Source organism: Patiria miniata, unplaced genomic scaffold, assembly GCF_015706575.1.
Source record: "Patiria miniata isolate m_02_andy unplaced genomic scaffold, ASM1570657v1 HiC_scaffold_13, whole genome shotgun sequence".
Classification (NCBI taxonomy): domain Eukaryota; kingdom Metazoa; phylum Echinodermata; class Asteroidea; order Valvatida; family Asterinidae; genus Patiria; species Patiria miniata.
In genome coordinates this window covers 8,700,867-8,719,911 of record NW_024037051.1, presented here as the reverse complement: position 1 = coordinate 8,719,911, position 19,045 = coordinate 8,700,867, and the positions used below count along the sequence as shown (strand labels likewise).

The following is a 19,045-nucleotide window of genomic DNA, read 5'->3' as shown; positions in this document are numbered from 1 at the left end:
TCAACAAAGAAGAAATAGTTTTGTTCATTTAGCTGATTTTTCTCTCTAAAATGGATCTCTTTAGGTACAATACTGTCTTTAGTAACAAACCACTTGTGAGTAGAGAAGAGGGATTTGAGCTTGTGATGTAGAAGTGCAAACAGTTCTATAAATTATCTCACCATAGGGTGGTTTAGCCATGTGAGTGTCTGACGGCTCGCTTGGTTTACTCAAACCAGCTTTATTCTCGGCCACAACTCGGAATATATACTCCTTCCCTTCAATCAAATCAGTACAGGTGAAGGTCGTGTCAGTCAGTGCGACCTTGTTAACTTTGACCCAGCGGTCGCGGCCGACCTCTTGTCTCTCGAGAACGTAACCGGTGATCTCACTGCCTCCATTGAATTCAGGAGGAGACCAGGTGACTGTCATTTTGCTCGAGTCGATGTCTGAGATTTGTGGCTTAGATGGCGGGTGTGGGACGTCTGTTATGATGGGATGGAGGTGGGTGGCAGGTGGACAGGTAATGATATGAAAGAAGAAATGGATGATGATGGTAATGATTGAGAAAGAGAAATTGATTGATGTGATGCATCTAAGAGCAAATTTGAGCAACAATCACTGGCTTTAAGCATTGGTTGATTCTTGTCTTGCACTGTAGTAAAAACTCTCTTTTGTTGAAATGATTGTGGTAAAAATATCAATGAGGAATTTATACTCGCTAAATTTAAAAGAGTGAAGAGCAAATTGAAAAGACTTGTCCACCATATGGCTCTTTAAGAGGGTGGAAGTTTCACTCTTTTTAAGAGCAATACTTTACTTAACAATATACGTAGCTATAGTAAACCACCAATAAAAAATGCTATTGAGGCTGGTTCTGAAAATTTCAACAGTCTACATGCAATGAACTTGACATGGTTTGGGTCAAGCTAGTCTCATTATATTTAGCCAATGGTTATTGTGCAAACTTGCTCTCATACATGAGTCATGTTCAATGACAAAGGCAGAAAGATTGCATGAAACATAAATAGTATACACATAGGTTCTGAATTTGTCAGAAAGAAATGAGTTCTGAAAATGTAGAATGAATGATGATTAATGGTAAAAGAATAAGTGTAAGAAGTAACGAAATTATTGAGAGGTTGGTATGAGTCAGAAAATGGTATGCCAAAGATGAAAATGAAAACAAAAACCACTTGACCTGGTCTAGCATACAAAGACGGCACTGAGTATGAATTCAACTTGAGAGTTTGAAGTGGTGACAAAATATAGCACAGTAACGGATCCAGAAGGGGGCGCCCCCCTCCATTTTCCCAAAGTTGTTTTTTAGGAGGTACATCTTGTCTTTATTCCCTGTTTCTTCTGCTGTCAACTGGTTATTGTATCACTTCAAAGACAGAAATTTTCACCCACATGAGCAAATATATGCCCCGCTTGTATGTTTGGGATTCGCCTCCATTTTAGGTGCACACCCCCCCCCCTTCCGTAAATGATGTATCCGCCACTGTAGCACGTCTTTGAAAAACCCAAGAAAACTGAATGTGGAACATAAAAAAGGCGTAGAAAAATGGCAAGTGGATCATGGAAGTCTTCTGAATCTTACCAAATTGATGCTTGGCAACAACGGGCGATCCAAGCAACCTTGGTTCGCTCTGCCCGTGTTTGTTCACAGCGCTGACACGGAACAGGTACTCATTGCCTTCCAAGAGCTTACTAACTGTAAATTCTAGCTCTGTGGAGGTTGTGGTTCCCGCTTTGGACCATGTCGCCCGTTTCATGTCTCTCTTCTCGATGATGTATTCTGTGATTGGGCTGCCTCCGTCATCTTCAGGGGGCTCCCAGATGAGTGAGATAGTCACAGGAGTGATGCTGGTGATTCGGAGGTTATTGGGAGGTTGAGGTTTGTCTGTCGGAAAGGATGGAATAATACATGTAGTTATTTCTTGTGAGGTGAAAGTGAAGAAGTATTTGGAGGCTCAAGGAATGTTGCCTTTTCAAGTCAAATCTTTGAAAAGAATTATCAATATTTAATATTACCGTAATGGAAACTAAAAAGCTCAATATTTCCAGACAAAAATTTATCTAATTTTTTAAGAGATGACAGAAACAAAAGTTTCGTACTCCACTTTCATATATTCACCTACTGAGAACACCTATTTGTTTCTTGGCTAACATTTGGGTAAATCAACCTTTGCAAACTTGATGTTCAGAGATGTTTAATTCTTTTTTACAATTTTAATCACTTTCCTGAAATATGTCAATAAAAATTTTATATGAGGTGACAGCAACAAAATGTTTGTATGGCTATTTCGTATATCGACCTTCTGTGAATGGATAGTTTCTTTAGCTAGAATTTTGAAGGGAAAATTGGTGAACTTGATTTATTTTGATTTTTTTGTTTGTTCAAAACCTAGTCAAATTTGGGGATCACTGTGCTGAGGTTTTTACAAATTGTTGAGAATGTCATTCCTTTAAAAAAAGATAGAATATCACAGGGGCTAAAAAAGCATGAATTTTGTAGGGGAGGGGGGGGGGGAGGCAAAATCACCTGAAACCCCAAGAACTTCTCCTGATACTTACCAAGGACTATGACTTTGACAGTAACTGTATCCGAGCCAAGATCATTGGCTGCAGTGATTGTATACTCTCCCAGATCCGTCCTCTCTGATTTGTCAATGGTCAGTTTGACCTTTGCCCTCACAGTGTTCTCTGTTGTCATGGTGATACGCTTGTCTGGATGAAGTTCAATTTCATCTTTGGACCAGGTTGTGGTAGGTACAGGTGAGCCAATCACAGTGGCTTCTACAACGATCTTAGTGCCAGCTTTGACGGTGATGTTCAGTTTGTCGGTGTCGATTTCTATCTTTGGTGCAGCTGTTGATGAAACAGCAGACAAGAAATCCAAATGAAAATGAGAAATCATAACTTCACTGCACATGTCTGTCACTCTGTCTTAAGGATCATGCAAAGGCAGAGGACTGCGAAGGGTCAAGAAAGAAGGGTCAGAAATCCATGTCTTGTAAAAATTGAAAGGATTTAAAATTGTAAACTATGTCTCCTCAACCAGGAGCTCAAAAGGCTTTAGACATAACCTTTGGTTAGCTTGACAATCAGTAAGTCGGAATTCATTTATTTTAAGTCATTTAATAAATGTATGTACCTCTGCCATCCCTCTACAACACAAGATACAGGTTTTTTGGGGGGCAAAAAACAAGGCTTCCAGAATCCACATCGTACAAGCATAGTACATTCTTGAAAAAAAAAATGGTCACATGTGATGTGACACGCAGGAGATAACGCAAGCGCATATAGGGTGTGCAGTCTTCGAAATATGCGTGCAGTACACTCTAAGGACACTTTGGGTCGAGCAACTGGGACCGCCCAGCAAGGTTGACAGGCTCTGGAACCAGGCTACAAACCGCGGACACAGGAGATCAGCGCGACGGACCCCAGATGTATATGCGGTAGAGTAAGTGAGTGAGTGACACTCTAAATAGTCAATCAGCATTGTTTATGTATTCTACATGGCCGGCAGTTGATGAACGAACGTGCATGCAGCTCATGGTGTCGAGGCTGAGTCAGTCAGTTAGTCAGTCACTGAGTCAGGTAGGAAGAGAGTTATAGGCTGGCCCTATGGGAACCAGCAAGCAAAGTTTGTTCCTACCTTGTACAACCAGGGATGATTTGGACTCCACATCCTTGACCTTCACAGTGTATTCGGCGTCGTCATCAAACTGAACACCTTTGACCGTCAGCTGATGATGTTTCCCGTCCTTCTTGATCACAAAGTGATCGGTCGGTTTGATCTCCTTGCCGTTTCTCATCCAGACCACGTCGACGTTGTCTTTGTTGAGCGTGCACTCAAAGGTGGAAGTGTCACCGGGGCTTGCTTGGAGGGCTTGGAGGGGCTCAGTGAACTCTATGGGTTTCTCTGTAGGGAACATGGAGGAGAATTTGTCAGTGGGATTCCACTACATTTTATGGCCCTGTGAAACACCTTAAGATTTGCAAGAAAATGCATTCTTTCCATGCAATTCTTATAATGTGTCACTCGGGCACAGCGTCATTACAACTTTCAGTTTCCGATGGATGGGTGACGTTGAGATCAAGCAACTAATAGCAAACATTCAGTCAAGTCCACAGAGGTCCATTAGTATTCAATCATAAGTCATCCAGTCTCAAATAAAAAAAGAAGCAATTGACAAGTGTATTCCTCTCTCATCATTTAGCCCCCATTTCTTGTGACTTGTAAACTGTTCATAGCTGCGCAATGTTTTAAATAATCTTAACATCTTTCATGAGGATAATAACAGCATTTACGACGGCTGTTTGTGTATGATTTTGGTCGTTTATGAAAATTTCGTTGAATCACCTCCGCCCGCCATTTTGAAAATACTTTCATCCGACTTTTCGGACTTGTGTGGCAACTCTAAAAACTCTGTCAAGTAAAATAGTAATTCATTTACTTCAAACACAAAACTTGATAAGTTGTGCAATAAAAGACTCCACAACGATCACAGTTTGTTGGTAAAATAGGTCATTTTCAATAGCTACGTCACAACTTACGCAAACTAAATGATTGCACAAGTTACACCATAATAATCTGCGCAAATTGCGGACTTACGCGCTATGAAACTTTCATGAAATTGTCACAACTGAAATGCGCAGTGTGAAATGTTGCTTATGCAATAAATCACGGTGCAAAAGCACTTAAGCAATTGCGTAAAGTTTCGTGAAATCGGTTGCTGACACACGATGGACTCAACAACAGTTCTGACTCATACCTTCCACAATAAGCGATGCTGAACTCTCCTTCCTGCCAACCTTACATGTGTAGTTGGCAGCGTCCTCCAAACCAATGTCTTTGACAATCAGCGAGTGTCGGCGGCCCTTGCGCTGGACTTCAAACTTGGTATCATCCTCCTCAATCTTCTTGCCGTTCTTGAGCCAGACGACATCAGAGGTATCCTTGTCGAGCTCGCAGACAAAGGTTGCTTCTTGATCCTCGGACACCTTGACGTCTTGCATGGAGACGGTGATTTCCGGTTCGGCTTCTAAAAGATTAAATTAAGAGATAGGATTAAATGGAAAGATTTCAATTATAATGATTGGAAATGGAAAGATTTGATTTAATTCAAGAATTAAATTTAAGAAAAATTTTCCCGAACCCTTTTTTATTTATTGTCAGCTAGAATCTTTATGAAAATGAAATGCACACCAGTTAAACTTCAAGACCCTTTTAGGCAAAATAAAGAAATGGAAATAACTGTTTCATTGTTTGTTACTCAATCATTTTTTTCAACTGTTTATGCTGTTTTTATACAATGTTCTGACACAGTGTGTGAAAAAATATTGAGAAATATTTCAAATTGTCAAATTTTGCTGTAATTCAGCTTTATTTTTATAAGCGTTCTCAAAATAAATATTCTTTGTTTTGCTTGCCTTTTCTTTTCTCTTCTGACACAATGTGAAAAATCATTCAGAAAACTTCCAGTGCAGTATTAACAACTTGTCTTATCTGTTTGAAACACGTTTAAGTGCTTTATAAGCTTTTTAAATTTTTTATAAATATTAACACTTCTCATTTTGCTTGCCTTTTCTCCACTCATTTCATTAGATGGTTCTGCAAACTGAGATGAAACAATCTGTATGCTACTCACCATCAACCAAGAGCTCAGCTGAAGTCTTTCGATCCCCAATGACGCAAGTATAATCAGATTCATCAGGAAACTCGGTGTTTGTGACAGAGAGGCGACGTTCTCGTCCCCGTTTGACGATGAGATACTTGTCGCTCGGCTCAATGGGCTTGCCATCTCTCAGCCAGGTCACCTCGGCTTTCTCGTCTGAGACTTCACAGATGAACTCGGCCGTCTGCCTCTCTGTGACTGTGATCGGTGTTAATTCGGTCAGGAACTCAACTGGTGGTGCTGTTAGGATAAAGGACAAAAATCTCGTTGTTAAGGAGCATAATGTAATTCAGTCAGGGTACATTACATTGGTTAGAGTCTCAGATACCTAAAAATTGAATGGTTGAAACCAACCCATCGCAAATTTTCATCCAATTCATTTTATATAAACAAAGGAACATCAAACATTTCAAAGCAATGTGCATGACTATCAGTGCCTCTAACTAAAATTGAATCCAATTTCATGGAGCTTCTACGCTGAGGAAATTGGTGGTCAAAGATATATGAGCTAGAAAAAAAAGGAGTCACAATCATACGGAGTAGAATGATGCTATAAAGAACACCGCTATACTGAACATTTGGCTACAATGAAAATCACCTTTGCATCCCAATTTTATGTACATTTATAATGAGCACAGGGAGCCAAATAACTACACCAAAGGACTGCTGTACCCATTTGCAGATCCAGGGTGGGGGCCATGGCCCCCCCCCCCCTCCCCGTCCAAAACAATGGGGTTTTATTAATCAGAGGAGTGAACACACCTTTTTGTCTTAAATTTTCAGGAAATAAATGAAAGCATTGCATATGGCCCCTGCAAGCCATCAGCTACTCTTGCTTTTAGTTTTAATATTACTATGTGGAAAAAGCGCACGATACTATATATTTAATTTCCTTCCTCTTTAAAAAAAAATAAAAAAAAAAAAATCAGCCCTCTTGGCCCCCCGAAAATTTGGTTCTGGATCCACCCTTGGCTGTTCCAACCGATCTTTGGGGGCCCCTTGTGTTTGTTATAACAAACTTCTACTTTACACAGGGAGACATTTCACAAGGTAACTGTTTTCCCACACAAAATGTTTCTTATGCTTAGAAGTTCCATGATTTTAGGCCCGGGATTATAAATCAAATGCATGATTGAACTTAAATCTTGAATAATCGTACTCTGGTTATAAAAAAAATATGGTAATGCTGTGTATCTCAACTTACGCTCGACAAAGAGTCCAGCCGTAGTCTTGTCGTCACCAACGACACACGTGTAATCTCCCTCATCATCCCGCTGAACGTCCTCGATCACCAGGGATCGAATCTTACCCTCAGCCTTGGGCTTAAACCGTGGACTGTCTGGGAGCTCTTTACCATCTTTAAGCCACTTGACGACACCTTTCTCATGTGATATCTCACAGGTGATGGTGACCGTCTCCTTTTCCGGGGTCTCGGTTTCTTTCAGTGGTTTGGTAATCTTGGTGGCTGCGTGACAATACAAAAAGAATACAATTTTAAGGTTAGGAAGAAATGATTCAAGGTGTTGTCATGGCACGAGAACATGCACCAGCTAAGATGGCAGCCACTTACTAGGGTTTGGATTAATTGCTATACATGAAGCAGGGTCCACTGTCAGGTATCTTATTTAGTATTTTGATAGTGAATAATGATTTGATTTATCAAAGTAGATTGAAAAACACCAGCAAATGATCATAAAAAGACATGCAACATGGGCAGGTTTCTGAAAATGTATTCGTAAAGCTTTGCATTCTGCTTCTTCCAACCTGCGTGTTGTTTATGACTACTCCCTCCTCCCTTTGCAACTATAGAAAGAGGCGAGAGGTGCTTGCAAATGGAAATAAAGGGTCTGTTTTGCTGGCCCCATTGAGAGAAAGACTGTCATAAATACCTTCACAGACATGAAAGAGGGACATAATTTCTTAACCAGATCCTGAAAACAATACTTGATGATTTAGTATCCCAAAAATGGTATAATATTGCACAAAGTAATTGACTGCAGTGGGTTTTGAACCTGTAACCTCTTCAATACCATAGCACATTACAGCATTGGAAGAGGCTGTAGGCACAAATCCCCAACCAGATAATATTAATGTTTTACCAAATATTGATTAAAATTTAAGCTAGTCAATTCCACTTATGATTGGTTAAAAAAAGGAAACAAACCCTCATGTAACAGAGACAGGTTTTCTCATACAGATTTTTTTTTAAAGGGCGTAAAGTTTATAAAGAAATATCGAGTCAACAAACCTTCAACATCCAGTGTGGCCATGGACTCAGCGTCGCCAACGACACAGCTGAAGTTCCCTTTGTCTTCTGGTGAGATATCATGAACGACGAGCACTCGTTTCTTGCCGTCCTCTTTTATCTCATATTTAGGACCGGCTTCGATCCTCTCGCCGTCCTTGAGCCACGTCACTACAGCCTTCTCACTGGAGACTGTGCAGTCAAACGTGGCGGTTTGGTCAAATTCGGTCGCTTTTGTGTCATGCAGTGGAGTGACGGTGAAACCTGGAAAATAAAGATGATTATGAATTGACATGCAGCATTTCACATCATATTACCCAAGAAGACTGAAGACAAAATTATAGTAAATTTAAGATGAGGACATATTACTTATCATGTTTGCTTGGAACTATATGATACGAATTGAAAGAACTAAGGCATGTGAATTTTAGTGCAAAGCAAATTCCTTAGGGTATTACACATGTACAAGCATCACCAGTGGTGTAACTTAAGCGGGAGGGGTGTTATAGGGAGCATATCCATCTTCGACAGGCATGATGCCTGTGCCCCCTTTCCCCCAATCAGAATTTGATCAAAGGCAAAGATGAGCTTTTTATATTGTAGAAGCCCACTGAGAACACCCTCCAGAAAATAAATCCCCCTAAGTAGCCCCCTCAATGGAAATCGGAACCCAGTTACCTCTTAGTATTACAGCAAATCACAATTATAGACATCTCGAAAATCTATCTGCTTAATCTGTAAAAGGAAGAATTGATACCTTTGACTTGAAGTGTTGCTGAAGATCGTCTTTCTCCAATCATCACCGTGTAGGCTGCCTGGTCTTCCTTCTTCAAGTCATGAACGACCAGCGACAATCTCCTGTTGTCCTTCTTGACTTCATACTTTTCACTAGGCTCAATCTCAGTGCCTGCCTTGAACCAGGTGACCTCAAGGTCCTCCGGGAGGTCATCGGTCAGCTCACAGGTGAATTCAACGTCTTCAGACTCATCGCCTCTCTGACTCTGGAGATCCTTAAGGATCTTGGGCAATTCTAAAGAATAAGACAATATAAAATCAAAGTTAAAATTGGATGTTTATTTAAAAAATGTAAACCCATTTTTGAAGAACTGCACTTGTGCAAGTAAATAGTGTCATTCAAACACAGGAAGATACAGAATCTTTAAAGTTTTCAAGGGAACAAATTCTTACGTATCTACTCACACTGCTCAGCAAGACTCAAATGCTATTTATAAACTTTGATTTCGTTTTGGTTGGGCAGAGAAAATGAACTTAAATAGGATTTGAACCCCGAACCTCCACAATAAAGTACCAAACATGTCCAGCTCTGCTATGTCACCTTGTGGTTTATTTCAAAATGAAATATTTTATTCACAGATTTTACAAGGAACCTTACAAAGATTCATAGTTGACCAGCTTTTTATGTTTATTTTCCCCGTACCCTAAGAAGGTTAGCTACATTTTATGGCATGAACGATTTGCTAAATGATTGGCACATTGTGAGAGAATGTACCAGAGAATAAATGTAGTTACTCAATTTTTATTGGGACAGGGAGCCACCTCATGTATACCTTCAGTTACTCTGAGAATCGTTGAAGTGGTTTTCTCTCCAACTGCACACATGTAGGGTCCAGCATCTTCTGTTGTCACATCAGTGATTAACAAGGAATGCCTTCTATGGGCTTGTACGACTTTGTATTTGTCGTCATCAATCTCGATTTCTTCATCTCCGCAGAACCACTTGACTTTGGCTCTTTCACTTGAGACAGTGCACATGAGCTCGGCCGTTTCGTTGGGCGCCACGGTCACATACGGTTCCAGCATCTCCACAAATTCAAACTCTTCTGTAGGTTGCCAATGGGTGGTTGGTATTGATAAAATGTGTGTGGTGTTGGGTTGAGCTGGGTACTTCTTAATACCAAACTGTTGTATCAGCTGGGTGGAGGTGGGTTGCTGCTGGGTGGAAGTGGGTTCCATGCCCAGAACTTGCATGCTAAACTCACACTTACCTCAATTAGTGCCGGGTACAATTGGGTACAACTAGGTACAACTGGGTGCAATTTGGTGCTTTAAATTGTCACCTGCTGGGTGGAGGTGGGTTCCATTTCCAGAACAGGCATGCAAAGCTTATACTTACCTATCTGGTGATGGAAGCAAGGCGTGCAGCCATAAAATCACATTTTGCAAGCATGCCATGTAATATACTTACCTTTATTTGCTAATTAGGAGGTGGGTATGTGGAAAGACTGTGCCGTGTAAAAAGCTAGAAAGCAGGTGGATTTCAATAACAAGGGACAGGTCTTGTGTTACTCACAGTGAGTAAAACACTGTGCCAAACTACTCATTCGAAGTGTCTCAAGTAATGTAACAATTAAGTATAACTCCATTGTAAACAACACTCAAAGCTTCTTGTGACTCCTTAAGGGTGTATGTGCAAAGCTAATAAGCGGTATTTAAAGCGGACGAAAGCGTAACACACCAAAATGCAGAAGCTGGGGACATTTTCAAAAGACTAGGAAGCGAGAACATGTCAGTGGTAAAACTAACAATTAAACGAGAAATTGAATTGACACTTATGACAGACAAGATCTTCAATGCACAGAAATTGAAATCAGTTATCAACTGTACATAAATGTGATCATCTATAAAAATTACATATGAATAATCAATGGACTATAAAAACGACTAATGAACTTCTCATATACATTTCATGTTCAAAAGTTTTTCAGATAGAGTTTTGAACTGAATTGGTCATTGAAAGCCATATGGTCTCTTTTTTGTGTGGATTGAGAAATATTCTGCACTCGGAGGGCTGGGGGGAAGAACGTACCTTTTGGTGGTTCAACAAGGGGTCCAGCAGAAAACATGGGCGACTCCATCTGGTATGCTTCCATTTCTGGTATGAGTTCCTCCTCCGGCAGCTCCTGTTATGAGTGAAAAATGTACCAAGAATCGTGCTGAGGAATCAAATTGTTGGACGGGTTTGAAGAGTACAGCTTTGGGTGTTGGCGGGAAAACAAATATTTGGGAGTACCATTCAACACGTTGTAGTATTGAAAAAGTCTATACATGCATGACATATGGAAGTTTTAATAGTTTTTGCCCTTTCATAATTTTATAGACACAGTAAATTCACCCACTAGTGTGTTATGTGTTACTAGTTCGTGAAAATGGTCACGAGACACACACACAAACATCGCCAAACTTTAAAAAAAAAATCTGTCATTGTAGATTAAAGTCTCAATTCCTGACCTCATATTCTGGTTCCTCTTCGATTTCCAATTTCTTCTGCATCATCTTGAGCTGCTTGAGAATGGCTCGGAAGTCATAGACCCCAGCTTCACGCAGCACTTTCTCGTAGTCCTTGGGCTCCACACTTCGCAGGAGCTCCATGATGTCAATCTCTTGCTGTGCTCTGAGCTCCTGGGACGGCCGTCTAGGAGCAGAACAGGAAAATTGCAATCAAGACGGTCCAATTTAATCTTAGTGGATCCTACAATACAGTGCTTGACATTTTATTCCACGTCTCCCTGTTCTTTTTTAGCCAACAGTGTGGTATCAAAACAAAATCTGTTTTTATAAAACACTTAATGAATTATTTATTATCTAATTTATTGATATCTTTAGACACCACGCTTTTCATGACCATTATTAAGTTTGGTGATTTTCCTCCCACAATTGATGAAAAGCCACATGACAACAGTTTTATATTAAAAAAAAACTCAACCTCCGTTACAACTCCAGCTTTTGCTAAATTGTTTTCCATATGCATGCCCAGTGTTGTAGTCGATTCCATCGCAATTCTGGTCACAATCAAATCATAAATTCATGCACATGTCCGGGAACAGGGAAGAAACAATAACAAGAGAATGTTTTTGCTACAGTTTATCCAATAACGTGTGATTTGACTTGTGATAAGCTTGATGGTTCATGGTTAAACTTTTGCGGCCAAAATGTTGAATTACAGTTTAATTTACAAATGCTACTAAAAATCATACATTTAAAACACTGAAGACCATACACCACATAAAAAAGGGTAGCTTGAAAACCATACAGAAAATTAATCATTTTATTACCATAAAATAAACAAGTTAAAAACAAGAGAAGAAATAAGAATGACTCAGGAGTAACTTGTGGTGGATCTGTGAGGACGTGACTACAACACTGTACTTACCTTTTGAGTGGAATATTGAATGGAACCTCCTCTGCAGGTTTCTCTTGCACCATCAAGGAGACACCATATTTGGTCTTGCCGTTCTCGCTACTCAGCTGACATTGGTACTTGCCGGCATCTTTCGTGCTGACAGAGTGAATGGTGAACCGATGCTCATCTGTTTCCTCGTCGTAAGTCATGGAGAATTCGTCACCGGGTGTGATCTCACGCCATCCCTTGAACCACTGGACGGTTGGGGTAGGGGTGCCACCAACTTTTAAACGGAACGTGGCAGTTTCACCTGAAATAGAATAAAACCCAATTTATGTGTTGTTACATATTGGAAAGGGTAAAAAAGACAACAAAAAAAGAGACACTTAAATCAAAACTTCTGTCCTGATGAGAATTATTTTAAAAAAAAATAGGAGTCTAGAGGAAATAATATCATTAACAATGTTCAGCCAGCATCCCAATTTTCCTCCCCTCTTAAAGTCAAGATTGAGAACATTTACAAATTTACGACATCAACCATTCCCTGTTTGATTCTTTATATTTCTATAAACTAAAATAAAACATTATTAGAAAATGTAAAAATCAGCCAAAACCCAGCCAAAGTTGGAGATATCAACTATTAAATCCATTTCTTACCTTCAGTGACATCCAGAGCCTTAGGCACCTGGACAAAGATCGGTGGATTTGGTTTTGGCTTCTCGTCAACAAACATCCTCACTGTCGCCTTCACCTCCTCCGCTGTGACAGTATATTCCCCAGCATCTTCCGGTAAGACGTCGTTGATGGTCAATGTGGCCGTGGTACCCTTCCGGACAATCTTATACTTCTTGCTGGACTTGAGCTCTTTACCGTCCTTGAAGAAGGTGACTCTCTTGCGGGAGACGTCTTTGTTGAATTCTACCTCCAGGATGCCCTTTTCAGCTTCCTTTATGGTGGTCTCTTCGGGGATGTTTATGATGTGGACAGTTTCTATGGAAACAGATTTTAAATTTGTTATTGAGCTACTGGTACTTTGTGAGCAAAGAAATTGGTTGAATATCCTAATAAGAAGAAAACTCTTAAGCAATAAACAACTTTGTATTGCACGTTTCACACTCCCAAAATTCATCATACTCGCTTCTATTTCAAATTCAAACCAACCAGCTGACTCTTGCAAGCTTGGTAGTCGAGTGGTAAGACGTCTGCACTAGTAAGCAGGAGGTTGTGGATTTGAGTCCCACCCAAGTAAGCTTGTGAATTTTGTCTTACACAAGCCTTCAGACAGAGTATACAGCTTTTATTAAAATTAAGGCTGTGAAGAGCAAAACCCAATACTGAATTTACATCTCCCCGACACAAATTCCATCATACAATAAAGAGTGAAATTTCATAGTTTTCTCTTTCCAGATATGGTTGTGAAGAGAATATCTGCAGTCCAGTACTATTCAACGCAACAACAAACGCTACTTTAACCTCTCCTCTTGGTTTCATAGGCATTCCACAACCCCTATGACTGGCATAATCGTATAAGGGTTATACAAACAAGTGTACAGAACTAAAAGAACTGACCTGATTTAAAAGCACATCATTACAGTTATACAAGCTAACGATCCATCAGACTAACCTTTCACAAAGAGTTTTGTCCCTGCTTTGTCCTCTGGCAGCAGACACATATACCTGGCTTTGTCTTCAAGAGTTGCGTCCTTGATGATCAGCGAGCGCCGTCGGCCTTCCCTCTTGAACTCAAACTTCTCCCCTGGTTGGATCTCCTCCCCTTCTTTGAACCACTTGACATCGGTCAGTTCGTCGCTGATCTCGTACGTGATGATGGCTTCCTCGTCTTCGATGGACTCGACAAAGGCTCCGGGTTTGGCCACGAATTTGGCAGGGCCTGTAATTGAAAGAAAAGTTAAGTACATAAACTTTAAGTGTAGTAATGCTATAGAGCATTCATCAGTACAAATACTTGTATGGTTAAATGAATACACTTTAGGAATGCACACATTATTAGTGTGTTCCAAAATTTTTATATTAACCAAGTTAAGATCTCATTTCTAAGCCATTGTAGGACATGAGGACATTTTCATTTGAATCCTTTCCCAAAGTATAGCACTGAGACTTTCGATTTTGATGCCAATTTGAACTTCTTACATACATGAAAAAGTGATTGAAGAGGGCAGAATTAGTTACTGAAACTTTTTGGACAAAATGAAGCCACACACTTGAGCTGTCACACACAGCATGTCAAATTCCTCTATGAACTGAAAATGCACTTACAGTATAAACTTTGACCAACCACATCCGTTTTTAACCGTTTTTAACAAATACAATACATTTCTGCTGTCGGATAGTACTGTCAACCATAGAATTGTAAACTAAAGCAATGCTAAGGTGTGGCAACACAGATCATAAGACTTGAGCGAATGATCATAAATTGACTGAGTTTGCCTCACCTTCTGGTTCTTTGACTGGTGCTGCTTCTACCTCAGGCTTGCTGACAGGAACGATCTTCTCTGGAGTCACCTCAGTAGGAATCTCCTCCGGTTTGGATGGCTTGACTTCCTCAGTGGGCTAGAAAAAGAGAGAACATAAAACTCACCGTCTTCTCTTTTAAAGTATGTTTTATGAATTTGGAAAAGGTAAGAATTATAGAAGTGTTGGAGCAATAAAAGATATAATACACATGTCGGAACTGTAACACAATAGTTGCAAAGTTGAACTCCATAATAAACAGATAAGGAACCATGATCTAAAGAAACATTTATGGTTATTGTTAAAGTTTGTTAACTTTCATCCTTCAAACCGATTCCACACTTCAATATGATTTCATGATTTTGAGTAGACATTTCAAGAAAATAGTTCCATATAGTACTGTCAACCAAAGGATTGTAGACTACAGCAATGCTAAGGTATGGCAACACAGACCATAAGACTTGAGCGAATGATCACAAATTGGCTGAGTTTGAAACAATGAATATACAAATTAACAACAAAAATTAACAGAATTTGAACAAAGGAACTTTTACGGGGCTTCACACACAGCCCGGGGAAACCTTGCTGCTAGTGGAAATATCTGTAACATTAATGTTTCAGTGCACAAAAAACAATAAGAGCAAGATTCTTACCAGCGGTTCGGCTTTTTCTTCCGGTTTCTTTACAACTTTGACCTCAGGCTTCTCTGGTACCTTGACCTCTTCCTTGGGTTTCGGTGTGACCACCAAACTGACGTCAGCCTTCTCCTCTCCCAATTGATTCTTCAGCTTACATGTGTACTTGCCGGCATCAGTTGGCTTCACATCCTTGATGGTTAGTACACTCTCTTGGGTTGTATCATCAAAGCTGACGTCAATCTTAGCTCCTGGTGTGAGCTGCTTCCAGCCTTTGGTCCACGTGACCTCAGGTTTAGGAAAACCTTCCACTTTACAGCGGAAAGTGGCATCAGTACCTGAACAGAAATGCCGCAACCAAGATGAACGGAAACGGAGAACAAGGGAAAAAGTGTAAAATTCAACCACTGATCTTTCTTTGGTTCCACTTTTTTTTTCTCGAAAAATAGCTATGCCAGGTCTTCAATAAGCTCCTACTGTCTGGAAAAAAAAATTCTACTTCTAAAAAGCATTTCTGGAAATTTATTAGCAACAGAATCTTACCTTCAGGTGTGCTTGGCACTGTTGGTTTTTCCTCAAATTTAGGAGATTTTCTCACTTCTGTCAATTCAATCAAGCAAAAGCAAAAGTTAAGAATTAAAACAAGTACATGTAGAGGATACTCCCTTACCTGGGCTGTTTTTTTAATGACGTGGTTAAGTCTTTAACCATATAAAAATCATATCAACAATAAATTCATAAAAACGCAGCACAGAAGTCTCGACAGTCTTGACTGCAATCACTCTCTGCCCTATTACATTTTTCCTTTAAAGGGAAGATACAACATTTGCAAATATAAAAAAAAATAATTATCAAATTATCAAGAAAAACCGTACTGGATTGTTAGGAAAAAACAGTAAAAAGCATTCTGTAAAATTGTGGCTCCTGGTGTGCTGATATTTTCAAGAAATATGGTATTTTTCCAACGCCGGTCGGCCGACCAGAGTTGGAGAAAACTGGCTTTTTTCAAAAACTGCTCCTAATTTTTCCTTATTCTGCATTTCTTTGCAATTGATTACACACCAGTGAATGTGTACTTCTAGACCGATTCTCTGACCTTATAATTCCCAAAAGTCTATAAATTGCTCCGATTCATCTTAAGTGGGCTCAAGGAACCAGACTAGAAGAACACGATTATTTTTTGTGTGTGGTTTTTCCAGCATCTACAAGCCCAAAATGTGAAACACGTCATTTTAACAATATTTACTATAACATACTGTTCCTCCCATTTCATTTATTTATGAAAATTGCAGCAAAAGCAAATGTTGTACATTCCCTTTAATCACCAGGGTTTCTGCGGGAGTACAATCACATGTGTCTTCTTTGCCTGCACATTTCTTTACTCATTATGGTACAGTACTTATCCATTTAACAATACTTATCTATTTAATAAATCATCTATTGAACCACAAAGGGAAACAGACAACGAACTTGAACGTGCAAGGATTTGAACTTGTAACCTACAGAGGGTCACAGGTTCAAAATCCGTTCTCGTCAATTTCTTAGTCCAACTTACTATCAAAAAAGAAAGACATTACGATACCTTGGACAGTCAGCTTAGCAGTGCAGTAGTCTTCTCCTGATGGATTGATGACCACACACTTGTATTCCCCAGCATCCCTAGGTTTGGGTTTGGGTAGCGACAAGATGGCAGTGTCAGCTTCAAAAGTCTGGATGTTTTCGCTCGATGGTTTGAGGAGCGTTCCATCCCTGAAAATTAATATAAAAAATGTAGCTCACTGCCTCTTGCCAGAGTTAGTCAAAATATGTAAAAGGCTTACACAAGTGGAATTAATTAATTATTTACTCACAGGAAACATGTTTGGAACATCAAATAAAATCAAATTGTTTACCTGAACCACTTGACCTCCGGCTCGGGTTGCCCAGTTGCAGTACATGTGAATTTCATAGGTGTTCCTTCTTTCACATTCTACAAAATATAGTAACATAAACAAAAAATGTGTTGTAGTAAATACAACTTAACATTTTAAATGTTTAAAAGAATGTCTAAATTTGGCGGTCAACTGACATTTATCTATTAAACACACATTAGCAGCATGTGGACTGATACTGGAATCCTACCACAAGCTGGTCAATACTATCAGGTCTTCCCTCGTACATCCTAAGGACAAGACCTTGTAACTGCCCTGAATGTAAGGATACATATATCGGGGAGACCAGCAGATCTCTGGGGACCAGATTTAAGGAGCACACAAGATCCAACCCCCCACCCCTCGCAGCTGTGGGTGAACTTTTAGTTCACCAGAAACATAACATCACCTTGGACAATGTACAAATCATAGCACGAGAGGAACGCTTCTGGAACAGAAAGATGGGGGGGGGGGTCATAGAGATCAAGACCAAGAACCCAACACTCAACAGGGATGCGGAACACGACCTGCCCGCCATCTATGACAATCTGCTCTAACGTGACCACCCCAAAGGTTTCATGTGAGCGGGATTTAGCCACAACGCTGAATGAAGAGGTCGTGACTACCTCGCAAGCTATGTCATGCTTAATCAACAAACTTTGAAAGGTAACTATTATTTTCTATAAATACACATTATTCCGTTAGCCTACCTTGTCCTTGATTTTGTGGAGGATGACAGGTGCAATAGGAAGCTCCTCAACCTTCTCCTCTTCTTCAATGATGGTAGTGACAGCCTCCAACGTCTCTGGTGTCTCTTCTAGTATAGCTTCCACCTCCTCAAGTTCTAGAGGCATAACTTCCTTCTCCGGCAAACCTCTGATCTTCTCTGGCTTTTTCTCAGAGATATCCAAGACTTCAGTAGGAGCGAACTGAGGAGTAGCTTCCATAGGAACAACCTCCTCTGTGGATGGAAGCACATCTGCTTCATCTGTTGGTTGACGGATACGTTTAGTGATGGCGGTCTCTAGTTCTTCCTCTGGAAGAGTTTCCAACATTTCTGGATAGGCTGGAGCAGCATAAGGAAGTTCCTCTTCGGTGAAGGTTATCTTGGGCTTAGGAGCAGCTTCTTCTTCGATTGAAACAGCTTCAGGGAATTCTTGCTCTTCAGGCTTCTTGAAAGCAGCTTGCACTTCAATCTCTTCCTCTTTGCGAGGCTTAAACTTGGCAGCAACTGCTGAATCCACCTGCTCCTCAGTTACAGCCTTCACAGACACTTTAGCTTTTGGAACCTTGGTGACCTCCTCTTCAGAACTCACAGTGAAGGCTGGTTTCCTTTCAGGAACTTCCTCTGGTTTGGTTTCCTCTTCTGGGACAACTTCTATGGAGATTTCCTCAAGCTCAGTGGTAACTGGAAGAACCACTTCTTCTTTGACACGAGGCTTGACCTTGAATGCTACTTCTGTCTCAGCCTTTTCCTCTGTTACTGCTTCAACGTCAAGTTTGGCAATTGGAACCTTAGGTTTCTCTTCAGGAACTGCTTCTACCTCCTCAACAGTAACCTCTTCAGGAGAAACCTCTTCTGGTTTCTCTTCCGGAATCTCTTCAACTTGCTCAACCTCCTGGACTGGTGCTTCCTCTTCAGGCTTTTCTTCTGGTTTGGGAGTGATTTCTTCCTCCTTGGGTTTCTCTTCTGGCTTAGGAGTGACTTTAAGACTCACAGAGGAAGTCTCCTGTCCAAGAGGGTTCTTAAGAAAGCAAGTATACTTCCCAGCATCGGAGGGTGTTGTATCCTTGATGGTCAAGACACTTTCCTCAGTGTCCTCGTCGAAGGTAATGGTAAATTTTCCTCCCGTTGTGATCTGTTTCCATCCTTTGTTCCAAGTAATTGTGGGTTGGGGGAACCCGTCAACCTTGCATCGGAAGATGGCCTCCGTTCCTGTTTGCATTAAACGAAACAAATCAAGTTTGTTAACAAG

The 19,045-nt window shown here is 40.3% G+C and overlaps 1 protein-coding gene across 1 annotated transcript in view; it reads right to left on the bottom strand.

The window, feature by feature from the left end:
- Positions 1 to 19,045, bottom strand: part of LOC119721557 (titin-like) — a gene marked incomplete at its 3' end in the record, with an annotated part of 46,910 nt that overhangs the window by 17,380 nt on the left and 10,485 nt on the right. The window contains exons 19-38 of the mRNA XM_038191638.1: positions 17,780 to 19,005; positions 17,052 to 17,128; positions 16,742 to 16,908; positions 15,703 to 15,759; positions 15,178 to 15,497; positions 14,506 to 14,623; positions 13,677 to 13,943; positions 12,710 to 13,042; positions 12,083 to 12,362; positions 11,161 to 11,344; positions 10,739 to 10,832; positions 8,669 to 8,941; positions 7,915 to 8,175; positions 6,871 to 7,131; positions 5,640 to 5,906; positions 4,764 to 5,033; positions 3,644 to 3,910; positions 2,560 to 2,853; positions 1,583 to 1,885; positions 162 to 464 (exon numbers count right to left, since the gene is read on the bottom strand). Coding sequence (XP_038047566.1) covers positions 162 to 464; positions 1,583 to 1,885; positions 2,560 to 2,853; positions 3,644 to 3,910; positions 4,764 to 5,033; positions 5,640 to 5,906; positions 6,871 to 7,131; positions 7,915 to 8,175; positions 8,669 to 8,941; positions 10,739 to 10,832; positions 11,161 to 11,344; positions 12,083 to 12,362; positions 12,710 to 13,042; positions 13,677 to 13,943; positions 14,506 to 14,623; positions 15,178 to 15,497; positions 15,703 to 15,759; positions 16,742 to 16,908; positions 17,052 to 17,128; positions 17,780 to 19,005 — 5,622 coding nt within the window. The remainder of the gene's footprint in view (positions 1 to 161; positions 465 to 1,582; positions 1,886 to 2,559; positions 2,854 to 3,643; positions 3,911 to 4,763; positions 5,034 to 5,639; positions 5,907 to 6,870; positions 7,132 to 7,914; positions 8,176 to 8,668; positions 8,942 to 10,738; positions 10,833 to 11,160; positions 11,345 to 12,082; positions 12,363 to 12,709; positions 13,043 to 13,676; positions 13,944 to 14,505; positions 14,624 to 15,177; positions 15,498 to 15,702; positions 15,760 to 16,741; positions 16,909 to 17,051; positions 17,129 to 17,779; positions 19,006 to 19,045) is intronic.